We start from the raw sequence: 19326 nt of genomic DNA, 5'->3' as shown, positions 1-19326 counted from the left end.
TTTCCTCAGAGACCTTGTCTTAGGTGGCCACTAACACACACAAAACCTAAAAGGCTGGGGGGGAGAGGGGTGTTCAAAAGCAAATAAGAAGTGAGTAATGGGAATGGTCCTTTGTGAAGACAGACTGCAGACAGGGGGTTGGAAAGGCAGATAAAATATTCATCTAATGCAGTCTTCTCTACAGCTATTCTTATGTTAGAATAGTTGGTCTTACCCTATTTCCGTTTTGTCCTCATTTTTATACCCCAGAAATTGGGGGTATGCTTATTTCACAAAGAATAATATTTTGTCACATCAACTTAAACAGTTAAGAGATATTTTATCATGAGCCAAATCTTAGTGCTGGCCATTTAAAGAGAAATCAATGCTTAATTGCTGCTTAAAATTATGCTTCTATTACTGTAATCATTGCATTACACTGGGGCCCAAAGTGAATATGAGACCTCACTTTAAGACTTGTCATAGGAAGTAACATTCTCTCCTTTCTAATCCAGCTTGATGGACCAGCTTCTTCTATCACCTGCCACGGCATTATGGCTAGAAGTTGAAAGCTTTTAAAGAATTCTTATTTCCATAAATTAATTGTCCAATTCTTCAACTTACAACAATAAAGTTAATATGACGTGTGCATGTGCATGCACACACAGGCATGCAACACTAAGGAATTTACTTTGTTCATTATGTTTGAAAATAGAATGAATTTAATAGGAAGATTTTTTTTACTAGTCACTCATAAGTAGAACTCAGGTCTTTGTGCAGGAGATCACACTACTTATGCATAGTGCAGAAAAGTTCACAATACTTTTCAGACCACACAGAGAATTATTTACCTTTAAAAGTTTGTACGGAATGCATGCAGACAGGTATTGGATTTCCATTAAACCTTAATAACCTACATTGATACATCTGCTGGATTAAGAGTCTAAAATAAACTAGCAAGGGTCAGCTTGGATCAAATTACTTGTGAGCACTTCACAATTAAAGGGAAAAATAACTCTGTGTTACGTGTCATTATTTTTACATTGATCTGTCTTCATGGTAATGATGCTCTACAAATCAATTGTATGAGAAGGAAAACAACTTTAGAAAAATGGTCCTAAACTAATAAGGCTGTTTAATGTTTCTAAACTCAGCAATACTTTTATTTTATATTATATCTACTCATCTTAAACCTCATAAAGTCAGTCTGAGAATTAAAAAAAATTAAATAAAAAAACTAGATGCAGAACAGAAGAGAAGTAGTATACTATTCTATTTATACATTAATGTTGAATGAAAGTCATTCCCAGCTAGTCTACAGCACAAGGTTCATTTCACCAGCAAGGAATAAAACATCTGAAATAAATTAAGTGTTTTGATCGTGTGTTAAAGTCTGATTTTAATTTTCCTTAACAAATATGCAAATAATTCACAAAAAAATAAAAAGCACACAATTATATGTGTGCAGCAGAATAATAAGATGACTATGTAACACATGAACAGGTGCATATTGCACATTGCTGCATATGATTTAAATTTCACTTTTGGATGCCATGCCTTAGGAATGACTAACCATATGCCAAGCTCGATAATTATACAAATACAAATTCAACATATTTTCTTTAAGCTATTTTGAAATTTACAGTAGCTTCAAAACCAAAGTATATCCTGAATTTAGATTTAAAGGACATATTTAAAAAAAAGGTTTTGTTGTAGCAAATAAAAAGCTAAAGGCTGTTATTATTTTGTTAGCAGAGAGAAAGCTATTCAGACACAGAAAAGGGAAAGGGCTTTATAAAGACTATGTCCTGCTTCATTTCTGAAATTCTTTTTCTTATCAACCAAACGTGTTACAATGCATATTTTCTGACTTTCTTTCTCTGGACACTTAATAAACCTTCTTACCCAGGGGCGGGCAATTATTTTGGGCGGAGGGCCACTTACTGAGTTTTGGGAAGCCACAGAGGGCCGCATGACAGGCAGCCAAGGGCAGATAAATATTAATTTTCTAAACTTTTTAGGGGCCCCACGGGCCAAATAGAATGGCCTGGTGGGCCGCATCCGGCCACCGGCCTGCATTTTGCACCACCCCTGTTCTTACCCAACCTAAAGTAATTACTTCTTCTAAGAATGCACAGGTAAAACATTAAGCATGAAAGGCTACTCTATAAATACTTGAAATGCTATATCTTGAAAGATATATTATAAGAGGATTCTTAGGATTCTTAGAATTATGAGTGATACATGCCATTTAGTTTAAATGGTATAGACATAAGCTAAAGTGGCATAATGTTAACATGCAACCCATATTTATGACACAGATTGTAATGAAAGAAAACATCATAAAAACTTGTCCAAGGTCTAATCTAGATCGTTGCCCTACCTTGGGGGGTATCCACAATTCTACCCAACTTGGTGTACACAGGCACAGACTTTGGTCACACCGTGCATCCTAAAATAATAACTCATCACAATCAATATGTAAACAAACCATGCCCTCCACAAAATTCTGAGGATAAACTAGGGGAACTTACACACATGCAGGGAGCCTGTTCTCATGCACTGGAAATCCAGTGCATTGGAGCAGACTTGATTAATCGAGTCTGCTGGAGCACATAAATTGCTGCACTCTGGCAGTCTCATGCATCGTATATCAGCAGTGCAGTATGCCTCCACGCTGAGAAAATGGCAGCAGTGCGCTTTTAACTAAAATATGTTCAATGTGCTTTAGTTCAAAGTGCACCTCCGCCATTTGCTCAATGCAGAGGCACACTGTACTGCTGATATAAGTGACGTGTGGGTGCTTTTAATTAGCATGGCTCACTAATTAAAACCACCAGGCACTGCATTGTGAGCACGTGTAAAAATGCCATAAGTGGGCTTCCCAAGGGAACAGTGTGGTCTTCAAGATCATCACAAATGGGGTTGTTTACGAAGAAGAGGCAAGGAAGTTACTAAACATGAAACAGTTTTAAGGCAGAAAGGAAAAGAAAGAAAATTGGATTTCTTTTAAATGCACAATATAGGGAACATGTAAACTAGATCATTCAATCTCATGGAAAAGCAGTTCATAATTAAATTAAGAAATGTATGGTAAATGCCCGTAAATAAGGTTCGACATTACTCCTACTATCTGTCAGAGTATCCTCTGACCTTAGGAGTAAACTTGTTCAGCTTCCATCCCCTCTCTGTTAAATATGGAATGTTTTATAGACTTGACTACCTTTTAATTTATATTTTTATTTGAATCACTTGTCAATTTTTCCGCTCTGAAACAGATTCAGTCAGAACTATCTACAATGTAGATGCCAAATGTACTTTTTTATTAAATGATTTTCTCTATTTTTCTTCTCATATTCTACTTATTGTGCTATCCTTTTTTCATTTAATTTAAACTTTTGTGAATCTGTGAATCTCACATTCTGTTTCCTTGCTGCACTTTGCTGGACTATTTCCATTCTCAAATACTATACTATACAACTAATGCATAGGAACTGGGTTACCTCCCTTTGACCATCTTTTCTATCTTCTATTCATATTTTCTGCTGTTATTTTAAAAGTCTCTTGCTGTCCTCCATGTTTTATTAAGATACGACCTATTTTATTTAGCTAACTTTCATCTCTTCCTTTAAAACTGGGTCCTGACCTTGCAACCTCACACAAGTTTGGGTTTGCAGATTCAGATTCTACTTTCCACAGATTTTAGCAACAAAAAACTAGACTGGTAACAACATGTGAAGACAAAAAAGAGTTCAAACACAGTCAATGCAAATTTATTTAAAAACTCTAATGGTTATTTGCAGAATCCTCTCTCAGCATCACCTCTCTCTAGCCACATATGCATACCATATCCATTTGTACCTTCACACAAACAAAAACATCCACTATTGTTAATAGAAGTTAATGGAATTAAGCTAGATACCATCTTCCATGGATAACTTTAGTGGAGATTAGACTGAATTTATTAATAAACTGGAATATTATGTATTATTATGGCTTTAATTCCACAATGATATCTATAATAAGACTCCATGGATCTAGATGATTAAAAAGATTCCAGCCTCAAAAAGTGATATTCACTGGAACCCGAAGAGGCATATTCAAATTATATCGGTGCTGACAATACTTAGAAAGTATATAATAGTACTTTAAGTGTTAGAAGGAATGTTTTAAAAAATCTCTTTAAATTCTCCTCTATCATTGTAACTAAATAACACAGAATTACACAAGCACAAATGTATAAGCTGAATAAGTAGAAAATAAAGTATTTTAAAATCTATTACTAATAATCATTCTCCAATGAAGGTCACGCACCTTAGTATTTACACAAGCCTACTGGCTATTCTCTGTACTAAGAACTCTAACATATTCTCTGTACGAAGACCTCTAGCACACACAAAATACTTTAATTTACAAAAGCAGTACAGACTACAACAAAAGTACACCTACATGCATCTGTCATTTATTTTTTTAAATTCCAGGAAAACTCAACATAAACACATCTGAGGAACTGAGTTAATTTCTACAGAATTTACTGCATTAACTTACCAACCTTCTTGGGTATGCAGGTGTGCACCATCTTTGTATAATATACATTTAATTTTCAAAATGATCACTCAAACATTTCGCTCATGAGGAGATAATCAGCAGTAATAGTACTTCATTAACAACATTATACCATGCTATTTAAGATATGAAAAGAGAAAAATCTACTTCAATTTTGGAAAAAGCAATAAAATTGTAAGTGATACATATACTATATGTTGTGTTGTTTTACTTACCAGTTGTTTCCACAATGCCCTCTAGGATAACGACAATCTCAAACTGTTCAGTTTGCATGCTTCGCTGAGAAAGGTCATAGAAGGGGCTTTTGGCATCGATCACGTGGCAGATTGTAAGTGGGGAAACAAGAAAAAGTTGATCTGCCCCTGTGCTAAAACCTACGTCCAGTTCAAGTTGATCAAGGGGAAGGAACTCGCCCTCAGGTGTCTGCCGAGACTAGAAAAGCAGTCAGGGAAAAAAAAGAAAAGAAAAAGAAGAAATCACCACTAGTACAGCGATTTTCAAGACAACCCGACAGTGATTCACATCATTGACAACATTTTGCACTATCAGTCATCTGAGACAAAATCCAAACAAATCACTATACAGCAATGTTATAGAAAAATAGGCAGAAGTCCAATGTTGTTCATACAGAATATGCATGAATTATTTATACTATACATCTTACTATAATTACCACTTGCTAACTCATGAATCTTGGAAAAATGCCTGGCCTCAAAATGGCTGTTAAGACAAATTACAGAAGTGAGTGTACATCAATGGTGTTCTCCCATCAGATCACCTGGTGTTCTACCACCAGATCACCACTGCCTGGCGGTGAAAATAAAATCGGAGTACCATATTTTCTTGCATGTGCATGCACCTCTTTCCAAAAAATTTGGATGCATATATTGAACAGGGAAGATGATATTCTGACTAGGATACTAGCTCCCTGGTTTTACTCCTGCTCCACAGTGCAGCCGCTGTGGTATTACTATTCAGGCAGCTGAGAGAATCAGTTGACATAATGATTCATTGTTCTTCAATTGAGGTGTTAATGATTGTTGCTCCTTTGATGTTCCACTTATAAAGCTAACCTTTCTTAAGGCAATTTTGCTATCTACTAGCTGTTCCTGGTTTCTCTTCTATTTCACAGCCCTGGAAACCCTTTACCTCTTTTCAAAATCATAGATCCACCTATAGGGCCCAGTCTTTAGTATCAGCAAGGGTTTTAGCTTTAGTTAAGCAGGAAAGGGAGGGTGAATAAGCAAAAGATGAGGCTCTGTCCCTCTCTGTGAAGCCAAAATGCTAGAAAAAATCTTTTTTTCTTCATTCTGCCTTTCAAAAATAAGGTGTATAATATATTCTGGGATATGTAATATGCAAGAAAATATGTTAAGCTAAATGTGCCTTCAAGGCTTTTCTGTATCACATTCACAGTTGTTAACATTATGGCTTCACCAAGAATAATCCATACAGGAGCAAACTGCCAGTAAGTCAAACTTGACAGTATAAATGGGCATGTTTGAAATAAATACTTAGCAAGCGGCAAGAACTCACTAAAAAGCTGAAGAAGATAGCTGAAAGGTAATTTCAAAGATTCCCATAATTAGGCTCAATTCTGAATTGGCTCCTACAGCTTGAAGAGAAAAGAGTCTTTAGAAGCAAACAGTTCCCGAACCACCCAACCGTAACACATACATTTGCAACCACTGCCATAGATCATACAAATCTCGGATTGGACTATTCAGTCACATGAAACATTGCAAACCATCTGCATCATGGGCTGCAGTTTCCACCATCTCTTGTAGATGAAAGGATGCCATACCTGCTACCAACAGACAAGTCATTGCAATTAAGTTCATGGAATTAATCAGGAGCAAGGTATGACTCTTTGGGTGCATCTACACATGCCAATTTAAGGCACATTAGCCATTCTTAAAGTTCATTAAAGGCACAGGTCTACATGTGCACTCCCTTAATAGGACTTAAAATGGTGATTTTATATTATTTACAGCTAAATATGATACCTGCAAAACCAGGTATCATATTTATGTGTGCAAAGCTAAATAACCTTAACACAAGTGTAGATACTCTAAAGTGCATTAATTCACGTATGTTGACTGACTTGAGACCAACTTTAGTCCCAAGTCGGTCTGTACACCATGTTAATGTGCCTTAGCTCATGCACATGTAGAAGTGTGCCTAAATCACCTTAATGTGCATTAGGGAAATATGTATTAAGTTTAGGCATGCATAAAAGTATGTGTAGACACGCCGTTTAAGAGTCAGGGGAGCAGACCAGGCCATTCATGAGAAAATGTGTGGTCAAAGATGATGCATGGTAATTATCATAATTAAATAATGCCTATATCTACAGATGCACATATCTGTATAATGTATAAAAGTATGCAATTATAGATGTTTTGCCTTGTTTTGCAGTTGTTCCACATGCATAATGTCAACTCATTGTGAATTTCATATGTGGAGAGTGTGCGGGCCAGGTGCGCCCCGAGCCCTTTTTCGCGCTGCACGCAGGCTGTGGCCAGCAGCCCGGGCACGCGGGGGTGGAGAGGGGTGGCTTTCGCTCTGGAATTAGGCACGGACGCGCTCTAGCCCAATCCGGCTGAAGGCTCTGAACACGCGAGCCCGTCGCGTCAGCTGAAGAAAGTACTCGTCCGGAAGAGCTCTGAACCAACTCACACGAAGTTTGCTAGGCTCCGTGGGTCCAGTTATTTTGCGCGCAGGTGGGGTACGTCTAGGAATTCTATCGGCGACAGGGAGAGGCTAAAGATTGATCAGATCTCCGTAGCCTGCTTCAAATGCACTGGGTCCGTGAGGATCCGCAGCGCTTAGAGATCTTCACACAGCGTGAAGTCTCCTCCTCCCTTGTTCGTGGAGTCCTCCAACTGGGGCGGAAACCACTCAAGCCTCTTATACGGCTAGCAAGCCAATCACTAGCCACCACGTGTGAATAATTTAGAACTGGCCAATAATGGGACCCAAATCTACATACAAATGGCGGGAACTCTTTGCAACGAGCATTTCTGTGCTGCAACAAAGAAATGCACCCTGCAAAGAAAGCTTCAAATCGGCGGGAAATTCTCCCTTGCACCGAGATTCTCTTTTGCAGCAGAAAACTCCACCGTTCAAGGAAGCTTGCAATTTAGCGGGGACAATTTAGCAGTGCCGAAGCACACACAAATAAAAATCACACCTTTTGGGTTGTGACAGAGAGTAGAGCTACAGTGTTTTACCATAATTAAAGCTATGGTAATGAACGTAACCAGAAAAACGAAGTCATATGACCCACTATGGGCTTCGTATTACTAAATATATATAATCAGAGCTCATTCGATGTACTGCTTTACTCAACAAAAAACAGGTGTTTGGAAGCTAGTCAACAATGATTAATGGTACAAAAATGAATTGAAAAGTGCTGTTTGCTTCTATAGTTAATGTTTGTCCTTTATGTCACTCAAAGCCATATATTTACAGAATTGTTTTGAGGCTGTTGAATTATTCTCAGAGCTAAAACATGAAATTCAGGGTGCCAGCTAAGTGTATGTTGTTTTTAAAACAATCATGACTAATATTTAAGGGCATTTTTACACATGCAATTTCTGCAGCGCTGAGTGCTTTGAAAAGCTCCTGAGCTGCAATGCTCACACTTGTATAAATGGTGAAATGCGCATCAGTGCTGAGAAAATGGCAGCAGCACACTTTTGAACTAAAACACATAGAAGATGCTTTAGTTCAAAAGTGCACCACCATTTTCTGCACGCTGATACGCATTTCACTGCTTATACACCTGCATGCGATACACGCACAGTAGCACAATGCACGTCAGCTCACGTGCAGAGCAGACTTGATTGAGTCTGCTCCAAAGCAGCAGATCTCCGGCACGTCGCAGGATGAAGAAGTATGTGTATAAATGCCCAAAATTACAGTAAAGATTGCAGATTATCAATAACGAACTATAGTCTGTCTAATCTCAGACATGCTGCTGCTTCCCCTGTCCGCCACCTATCAACAGCCCACAATAACCTTTTTGCAAAGCAGATGGAGAGCCCAGTTGTACTGCATGCATGGCATGTGGAGTTTTCCAAATTTCTCATGAAGTATAAGGTTGGCAATTCTGCAGTTTTTAGAGCTTTCTCTTTACTTAAGGAGGTGGGTAAATTTCACTATATCTGTATAAACAATGGTAATTCTAAGCTATAAAGTTTGAGATTTTTTTTGTATGTCTAGATTTTAACATTTTTTCTGTTCTTTGTTTTTTATCTCAAGTTCATCACAAGACTTTAACCAAAACATTTGAAACTACTTTTTTATTAAAACCAGGTCACGTTTCTACCTTCATGTTAATCTGTTGCATGATTCTGTCTGTCAACGAAATGCAGAGAAAATGGGATTTAATGTTATATCATTAGAAAAACATTTCAGTAGGTGGTATAATGAGAATATCACAGGCAATTCCATGAGATGAGAATCTGTTTTAAAGCAGTCTGGGAAACTTCAGAAACATAAAATATTGATGAAACTGAAAAGTTCCCCGCTCCCTGCTTTTTCTGATTTGCCTATTCTATACACATATTGCACTGCAGTTAGTAAAGAGACATAAGTATTCTGTGTCTGCTTTACATTTTTAAAAGGTAATAACCATAAGAATGAAATATAATCCTCAGGGCACTGAAAAATATTTTGAAATCTGATTAATTAGAACTTCCATTTATGCTACTCTGTGTATTTTGGGATGGGGCCACAGGTTGGCACAGGACACCATGGGCAGGGCAGCAGGCGGGGGCTGGGGCTAGGATCACAGAGCAATGACACCACTGGGCTAGGGCCTGGGGCAGAGCCACAATCTGCTCCCTCCATGGCCCCACCCATGGAACCAGCACCCTATGATCCCAATCCCAGCCCCAGCCCTGCCCACCTGTCTTGCTCCCAGATGCCACTACCCACCCACCTATGGCCCCATCCTCCCAGCCAAGTGCACTATGGATCCAAAGAGACCCTGCCCACCTGCTCCATCTGGCCCCCGGTGATGAGTGTGGGGTGGATGGGACAGGGTGCCTGCGCAGTGGGGCCAGGTCCAGAAGCAGTGGCAGAGACTGGTAGTTGCAGCTGGAAGGAGCCGTCACTGCTGGGGCTCCTGGGAAGTGAGTCCAGCCACCATGCTGCCCCAGCCTGGCTGCGCACCCTTGGGTAGTGGGACTGGCTATATGCACCAAGGCCCGGGCTGCCCCCTACACATGGGCTGAGCAGAGCCAAGGCACCTGCCACAGACTGGATAAAATCCCTTGGCAAGCTGGATCTGGCCTGCAGGCTGTATTTTGCCCGTGCCCATTGTAATTGCACAAGAACTGAAAGAAGAAATCAAGGAAAGGGTGTTACTCCTGAAACTGCTTTTAGCACTTTTTTAGCACTTGTTACTAGATTTCAGTATTATATTAGTAAATAAAGTTTATATTATTCAACAAGTCCCTATACACTTAGGTTACCCCACTAAAACCTAAATACTTGTCTGTGTAACAGATTGCTGTTATGTATAAAGTTTAAGCTTAAAGTAGACAGAAGAAATTTAAACAAAAAATAAGGCACACTTTTTGACAGCCAATGTTTAACCATTTGAAGAATTTACCGGAGTTGGTGGGTGGGTTCTTCATTAGCAGATGTTTTGAAATCTAGATCAGTTGTTTCCCTAGAAGATAAATTCTAATTCAAACAGAAATTAATTCAGGGAAATCCTATGGCCTGTGTTATAAAGGTCAGACTAGATCAGCACAACGGTCCCTTCTGGCCTTATTATCTACAGAGGGACCTTCAGTTTTATTTCCAGTTAGTTCTGACCTTATGAATTATAAGGTTGTAATAGGAAAATTATCCCACTGTCAACCACTACATAGAAAAACTTTATTAATTTAATTACATCAAATGCCTCCATAGATTTGTGTGATATAAGTGATTTAATAATATTACCATAATCTTGAGAATAAAAGCTATATATAGTTTTGATTTTCTAATTTAAAAATAATGTATAGTAACAGAGGACACTTTTTTCCCTTTTTTTACAATATAGCACCCTCCCTCCTCTCTTCCTATTGACTCAATACACCTCCTTGCCTGCTGCTCTGCCATGTTTCCCCCTTCTTCTCTTCTTTGTTCCCTGCTCCTGCTGCTGCTTTGACTCTTTATTTCTTCTTCTTAGTGCTCTACATATGTTGGCAGGCATAGATCACTATAACCCTTATTGGTAACCACATTTTTTCTTGCTGAGTTTATTTTTTGCTACTTAACAGTTAGTTTACTTTTATTTATAGAAAAGAAGAGTTGAAAACTAGCACATCTATCAACAAGAACATTTTACATATGTGGTCAAGAGGAATTTTCAGTTTTAAATCAAAATTTGTAATAATTTAAAATAATCTTTTACTGATGTAAACGTTCATCCTATGTAAAACGTTATTCAAATGGATAATCCTAGTGAGTTCAATGAAGTTACATACATTGGGTAAATTATGTTGTTACTTGTTTGCAAAACCCAGTTTGTATTATTTTCTCTAACTATTTTATTGCTATTATTTAGATCTGGCTTCAATACTTAAACATAATAGGATTGTAAACATGGATTTATTTGGTATATATATATGTATATGTGTACCCTTGGTTTGTTCTGCAGAAGACACTGTAGTCAGCACAGCTGTGAATTGCAAGATCCAACCAATTATATGCACCACAGGAAGGCACACTGGCTACCCTGAAATAAAAAGCCACCTTTGGAGCAAAAGAGGAATCTGTTCTGGCAAATCTATACATATACATATACATATACATATACATATATAATGGCCTCTAAGTAAAGGACTCTTCTAGCTAAGCTGTGAAGGAAAGGTCAGTGAAGGGAAGCAAAGAGAATATGAAGAGTCACCTGTGAAATTTAACTGTTGGGAAAAAGGTAGCAAAGGAAAAGTTTGTGGATTTATAGACAGATAGATAGATATAAATTTAAATAGCAATGATATACTTGCATTTTGAGATTGGAGGAAGTACTAAAAACTCTATGTGTTAGTCTAACAGTTTCTAAAGTCATTAGAATCCTGCAAAAAAAACTGCTCTGTAATGGAGCTGTCTGCTGTTTATTTTCTTATGGGACTTATTCCGGATCTGGTTTTATACATTTTAAAATACCAAAAATCCTACTGCCAGTCCATCAGAAAATAATAATTTGGTGCACTCATGTAATCTAATGGTTGTATTTTTAAAGCCCTGAAGTTTTAGCTGTGAAATAGGCCTTTTTAGTGCAAAAAGCCTCAAGAGACTTACTGGATTTTATTAAAAGTGGATTTCAATGTGACATTGAATCCAGATCCATTACAGTTAAAAGTGGCTGAGTTGTCTGTGACATCAAATCCTGCATAAACACATCAAAGTCAAATGATGTATTTAAAATGTATTTATATAAATATCTCATCTATGTTTCTCAAAGGAACAGTATTTTTTATCTAAACATGTATACACGTAGGCTAAGGGACATTAATGGAAGACAACTGCTTCTGTTAGAAATCTTTCAATCACTTTAATATTATAAAAATAACAACACAGCTGAATAAGACTTTGCATTTTTCCTGGTGACATGGTTACATCATGACAGCATTAAAATCTCTTACTTACATTTTGGTCTGTTCCTTTTGTTATATTGTTCTTGTTGTTTTATGCTAATTGTAATTAGGTAATCTGAACATCTGAAAATAAATCAGATGTAACTATGCCCTTCAGTTTATTGTTAATTTAAGCAGCAGCAGGATTAGGGCATGAAACTCTATGGCATAGGGTATAATGCGAAATTTGTACAGCTGTTTTTTAATTGGCTGGGGTAAAGATGGGTATTTTCCCTCACTTCCTGTTCCTAAAGCCACTGCCTGTTATTGAAAAAGGATGATTGGGGCAGCAACCCTAGTTTCTGCCTTCGGAAGAGGGTGCAAAAATAGCCAGCACTGCCCCAATGTGGAGCTGCTGCCCAAGATGTGGAGCTGTCCTATAACACCTCTGCACTATGGACCCACATGAAACATGAGCTCCTGACAGTCAGCAGCAACAATACTGCCAGATATTCATGCAACCCTGTTGGATGCATGAGATACCAGCTGCTTTAAGGGTGGTGTCACATGTTCAAATTAGCATTTACTAAGTGCAGTTAAAATGCAGACAGATGCATGCTCAAGCAGTTTAACATGTGTTAAGTGCCCTTGTGGCATTGCAACATTGCTCCCTTTCAGGTGATGGCTATCTCCTAACACTCACTAACTTTAATACATCAAAATATTCCAATGATTTGCAACCATTGAAAGTGAACATGTGACAAGGCCCTGAGATACAATGGAGCAACCATATTTGGAACTTGCACAGCTTTTGCCAAGTTTGCTAGTGTCTTGGTTCAGGATGGTAGCATAGTCAGGCAGATTACAATCATATACCTGTGAGGAGGCACTTCGTGGGGACAAAATAGTAACCACCTTCCCTGCTGTCCCATCTGCAGCCTCTGGTGGCCCAGCCACTGCTACTGCTGCCACTGCTGCCCTGGGTGTAAAACTGCGCCATTAAGAATCTTATGTCAGAGTCTCCATTACAGACAAGTACCCATGCATGAGGGCCAAGCGTAGCACCACCAATCCTTACATAGAAATCCAAGAGGCACTGTGATGATTAGGACATGCCAGTTATGGTAGAAGTGGGGAGTGCTTCCTATAGAGCTTTCAATACACAGTATGTGTTTTGCCCCCCTTAGCCAACTCAGGTGTGCTGGCACGCTGAAAAAGAAGAGCCATGGCTCTGCCCACTCCATGTTCATCCCTACTGTTTGAGTTTACTAGCCTGGATCACATAGTGATTTTTTTTATTAAAACTTGTTTTTAAAATGTAAATTATTCAATTTATATTTGTTTTTAGATTTATATCCTGCTCTTTCCAAAAGGCTCAAAGCAGCTTACAGTGTTGCTAGTGCTTTACTGCCCTCCTACTTAATAGTCTTAAGATGCCAAAGTGGATGCTCTAGGCTTGTTTCTTCAATTACTGCCCTAAGCATTAGAAGAACTTCTGGTTATATATCACGGAGGGTTTTTTATCTTTAAAATGTCGTTATTAAAATGTCCACATGTGCTATGACGTAACAGTCTGGAGCCTTGACACAAAATAACTTTGTCTAAACAATGTTTCATTAATAATACCGAACCAATTTTGTTTTGAATTGGCAATGATTTTATACCACTATGAGAGAACTTTAAAAAAACTTTAAATAAACACGATTGGTTGCTGCAGCAGCAAACGCTTATGCACATGCACAACTTTGAATGCATCAGTAGTCCCACTAGAGTTAATGAGACTGTTCATGTGAAGTAAATTATTTATCTGCTTAAATGTTTCCAGGATCCAAGACTTAACATGTTTTGTCCATAACACTTTTGTAAAATTCAAATAAGGTACCCTGCTAGTAGTGGCATTAAACATCATTTATAAATAAAATCCATAATCGTTGGACAAAGTTGCAAGAACCCATGTTTTCAAATTAGCTTTACAAATTGTGTTCATTAGAGCAGTACTTAAGGCACAACCAAAAATGAGCCCCCTTTGTGTAAACAACCCCTATTCAAAAGCATTTACAATCTAAATAGACTCAACCTACAGGGACAGGTAAAACAGGAACAGTCTACACAGAGTGAGCTATTTAATTGTAGCAAATGTTCTGAATAAGTGATCAGCTAAAATGAAAAGAAAGGTGAAGGGGGCTTTTAAAGAGAAAGCAGATCATATGCAAGGGAGAGGAGAAAGAAAATAAAAACGGTGAACGTGGACTAAAAATGAAGTGAAAATGCTGTAATAAAGGGGAGAATAAAAATACATAGGCAATTGGAAAAAGGCAGACAAAGTCTCATCTGAAGATATGTTTTCTAAATCAAATAATCTACATCATTTACTTTGTGATTTAGAAGTCATTTTACACTGCCTCCAACATGTATTACTCGTCTCCCTCTGGAACTATGAACTAACTAAATGTTGAAGGGTGAGGTGGCATTTATTCTTTACTCCCTTACATGACCATGTTACCGCTCACTGTGTAGTCCTTGATAACTTACTCATGTTAGTTACTATGTATGTTGTGTATATATTAAAAAAACAGACAGCTGTGCTGTAATGAAGGATTGAATCTTTCACCTTGTAAAGTAATCTGAAGTATGGAAAAACCAGAGCATTGAGAGTCAGATTGTGATATCCTAGCTCAAATATTATCCACAAATGGTCCTACTGAGGTTAAAGTACTATTCAGTCTGAATAAGAGTATTATAACCTGCATAAGTTTAATGTTTGTGGCATGGGAATAGTCTCAAACGAATATTATGATGATTTGCAAAGTTAACTAGAGTTCATCAGAATTATTTTTTTTTGCAGTGATGTTTTTACTTTTGTCAAAGCTCTTTTGCAAAATCTTTGAGGTTTAACCTCAACATCTTTGAGGTCTATAAAATAAAATATTTTAATTCTAACTTCTTGGTTTTTGAAGGACCCCATTCTCCAAAAGAGATTTTTTCTGAAAATGTTGAATTGTTAACAAATAGTTCGTCATACGATTATTGACCAGCTGTAAAGATTACTTTGATATTCCAACCCTATTACTCTGTCTTGAAAGAAAATGAAGGTTCATTAGTATCCAAAAGAAATCTGTTTTGTTGCATTTATCAAACAAAAACTATTCCACACAGGTCACAAAGTTCTGAGGAAAGTCCTTTCAATATGGAAATATTGCAATATCCTGCAAATACAAAATACGTCTATTGAAAACTGTTCAAAGGACGATGCATTTATTACAGTATTCTTTGCTAAAAAAGTGTTCTTCTGCCCATGAAATCATTCTGACTTCAGATTTTTATGCTGAACTAGGTTTATCCAGCACACAGTATGCTCAGCCCCCAGGAAAACTGGATCTTACAGATGCAAAGTACAAAGTCCCTAACTTTTCAGTGGGTAATCTGCAAAGCCAGTTGAGAGGTGTGTGTATAATTTGGCCAGATACTCTCAAACAGGATGTGAAGAGGTAAACATACATTGTTCCATGCCCAGCCTCTCCTCAACCTCCTGTCCCCCCATCACTCAGCCCCTGTAAAGGTAAGTAAACACTGTAATAAATAAATTGTGTGTTAAATAACGTTCTGCTCAGTTCACAGAAGTTGCATAGGGGTTCCTGGACAGTGAAAAGGTTTAAAACCACTGCTTAAGGCCATTACTTACCCTTTTCTAGTCCCCCCCCCACCCAGTGATTTAGCCCAATAATGCAAAACCTTCCAGCCCTGTGTACCAGATGAGTCGTGTGGGGGTGGGTCCTGGGCTGAAACCCATGGGCAGTCTGCAGGCTTGATTCAGTGTGGGGTTGCTCTATGGGTGCAATCCTGTGCTCTGGCCCAGGCCTATGTCTTAGATCCAGCCATGGAGCAACCCTATGCTTAGAAGCTGCAGCAATTAACCCTGCCACCATTCCCATGCTACCAAATTTCTGGACCCATGGGGAGCCCTGCAGGCTGGATTACACATCCCCGTAACTCAGAGGTTGAGCACCACCAGTTTAGCCCATCCTTGCACAAAGATCTCTTCGGAGCCTACATCATTAGAATATAATGGAGACCATCTTCAAAAGGCATCGAACCTTCTCCTTGTATAAGCAGAGAGAAATTTTATGTGGAAGGATTCCTCTATCAATGCCATTTTAGGAAGACAATTTAAATCATTATTACTATGATGCACAAACACTGTTTACTGTCTGTGGAGCACCATATATATACACATACTACAGTACAGTTTTTACTATAATTCATTCATTCATACATATAGCATTTGCAACTCTTTATGGAATCATAAATTTTAAGAGCAGCTTCAGCTTTGGTAATTCTCTGCAGAGGTATCACGAGAATACGACAAGGCATCTTTTTAATTTATAAACTGTTGTGACTGATATGTAACTTATGTCTGAACTCCTGTATAAAATGTAGGTATGTTAAATTCAGAAGGCTGAACTCTAATTAGTTAGCATTGCCTAATAACATAAGGCAGTTTGATGGTTTGCTTTGGTGCCCTCTAAAGACAAAATGAACACTAACGAGGCTATTTTACATGTAATTCACTTTAGTAATTTAAACTGATATTAATAGTGGGAAAAATCCCCTTTAATAAATATTGAGAAGCAGAACTGAAATCTGGTTTCATTATGTAAAAATACCTGTAGTAGATGCTTGGGGGGAAAGCTAGAGTACCTCCTCAAATTATTTCAGTCGATCTATGAAAATCACCCTAGCAAGATAATAAAGAAGCAAGTTAAATAGTGTCATTTCTTCTAAGTCTTCTCTCCTACAATACTAACAAAATAATTACTGAAAATTAAAACAATGTGTGGGCCAATGCTACATTTGGAGATGCGATTCTACTATGATTCAGGATGTAACCAAGGACTTGCTGCGCAACCACTACTAAACACAGTGAATCTTAAAATATGTGCAACAGGATGCCAAAATCTTGCCACTAGATCCATGTAGAGGAACACATGCACCTAAATCTAATCTTGCAATACTGTCTACATCGTTGATGGGTACAGCACCAATGAAGATACAGTCTCTTCTCTTGGGCTAAAGGGCTTGGGGGAAGGAGTGGGTAGGGGATCTCAGGCATAAGTGCTATGCCTGGTTACCCATCATTCTCCCACTGGCTCCCAATCTAAGTGTATAGAAGAGCAGGGGGAGGATACCTCTCTCTCATTCCCCAGTTGTACTGAACCATGGGGCAAGAGAGGGAGCTAATTTGCCTACTTCTGCTTCCACTAGACAATTGGGAGCATAGTGGACTGATTTTTTTGACAGCTAGGATGATAAAAGAGGAGGTAGTGTCTGTCTTGTCTGTTTGGGAGTATCCATTTTGGGCTCTAGCAAGATGGTCTCTAATGAGGGTGGGTTAAGATGTTGACATCATCTTGTTTGGACTCTAACAAGGATTATTCCCCATATTGCAAAATCATTCTGTGGATTCTTCACCTTCCTTTAAGGATCCCAGAGCTGAAGTTTGAGGGTCTAAATTACATTCAGCATGACTTCAGTGGGTCCTAGTGAGATCAGTAAGCTAATATGGATGCACATTGAAATCCTGAAAGCCCACAGTCCTTGAACAGGCATGGTGAGGGGATATGCCTCCATGTGTCAGACAGGATGGGGCTCCCCTCCTCTTTAATTGTCTACCTGCTCCAAATAGAAGACAAGCAGGAGACTCGGGGTTCCAACAAAGGTCTCCAAGGACATCTGAGGGCATGGAGGGACAACGGTCTTCACACCTCCTCAGGACTTTGAAGAACAATGACACATTACCCAGGTGAAACCCCTTTTGGAACACTTGGAACAGCCTTGTGGGGTAGCTTGTATGGTGGGTTTCCATACCTTTAATTAAAGCTAAGACATACACATATCTGTGCCCACATCAATAGTTTTCATTCATGCTATTCAAATTGTAGGACTGGGTCCTCATTACTATAATGAAAACACACAAGAGTAACTGAGGGCAGGATTTGGTACCAAGCAGGGAATGCAGGGGAATCCTAATCTCTTCTACCAATAAGCCACAAAAATATTTTTGAAGTATTTTTGGTTTTTTAGAGTGGAAAATGAATATACACTTACAATGAGGTTCTTATTCTAGCCAATTTTATTTTCAAACTAGGATCTTGGGGCTGAGGAAATCTGTTCGCTCATTTTGGTGGACTTTAGACGAGGCCCTACCGTAATACTGTATGCCTTATGCATACATTCTATTTATTTTTTAAAGTATTATTTCCGTTGGATGCTGTCTTCTAAAATACAATGAAGAAAATTTAAGTATTCCTAGGTTTTGGATGAAACAGGATGAAAACTGACTTGAATCTCTCCCTTTAGTAAATTATGCCTATTTTAGCTGTCTCACAAGGATACTTAAATTATAGTTTAAACAGTCAGAAAAGCCACCTTTTCAGTTTTCTTTAGAAAGTGTACAAATCAATTATTACAACTTCTAAACTCAGACTCATGAAAGTAGACCTGCAAAAAGAGGGGTCTCCCAGAGAACTGTTAATGTTGTTTCAAAGAGATATCACAGAAAGTTAAGAAGGATTCTAGATAGATATTGCTATCTTTAAGAATATTACCTGTTTAATAAGTGACTCAAAATTTTATAAGCTGCATACTCCTCAGGGCATTGACCTATCATTTGTATTTGTCTTTAACATTCAAGTGTATTGTGATGCTAAAAATTAACAATAACCAAAGGTTGTCATGAAGTAATAGAGCTTAAAGAGGCCCAAGTCCAGAAATCAAAGGCCAACTATGGAAAATACTCTTGTGCTAATGAGATATTCCAAAGAGTAACACCATGCACAGAACAAAGAAAAGTGTTGGCTTACACTTCTCTCCATTCATCTCAGTTTAAAAGTGAAATCTACCTCAAGATCTGTTGCTTTGAAAAGGAAGAGGAAGATAAGTTCTGGGTTGGGTGGAAGTAAGAGTGCAGTAGAGAAGGAAAAGAATGATTGTGATCTGAGTACCCAAAAGGTAAAAGGGCAAAAGGAGTGTGATGCACTGAACAAGAGAAGAAAGGAAGGAGAAATGAATGTTCTGGGTGGAAACAGGAAGATAAAGGACATGTAAATGTTCTTAATGGAGTGCTCTAAAGGTTGTCATAATACTACGAAAGGAAACAACTGAGGGACCTGAAGAGGTCTAGGGAGGAGAAAGCCAGGGAAAG

General features: G+C 38.2%; 1 protein-coding gene across 5 annotated transcripts in view; it reads right to left on the bottom strand.

The window, feature by feature from the left end:
- KCNJ3 (potassium voltage-gated channel subfamily J member 3) overlaps nucleotides 1-19326 on the bottom strand; it is a 195829-nt gene that overhangs the window by 175001 nt on the left and 1502 nt on the right. For 3 of the 5 annotated variants that reach the window (XM_006025324.2, XM_025206094.1, XM_025206095.1), the window contains exon 2: nucleotides 4761-4977. In XM_006025324.2, the coding sequence (XP_006025386.1) occupies nucleotides 4761-4977 (217 nt within the window). Of the gene's footprint in view, nucleotides 1-4760; nucleotides 4978-10168; nucleotides 10229-16789; nucleotides 16861-19326 lie in introns of those variants that run through there. The other 2 variants (XM_025206096.1, XM_025206097.1) reach the window with 2 other exon arrangements.

This window comes from Alligator sinensis, unplaced genomic scaffold (genome assembly GCF_000455745.1).
Source record: "Alligator sinensis unplaced genomic scaffold, ASM45574v1 scaffold788_1, whole genome shotgun sequence".
Classification (NCBI taxonomy): domain Eukaryota; kingdom Metazoa; phylum Chordata; order Crocodylia; family Alligatoridae; genus Alligator; species Alligator sinensis.
Note: the sequence above shows the minus strand (reverse complement) of the source record. Positions and strands in the feature narration are given on the sequence as shown.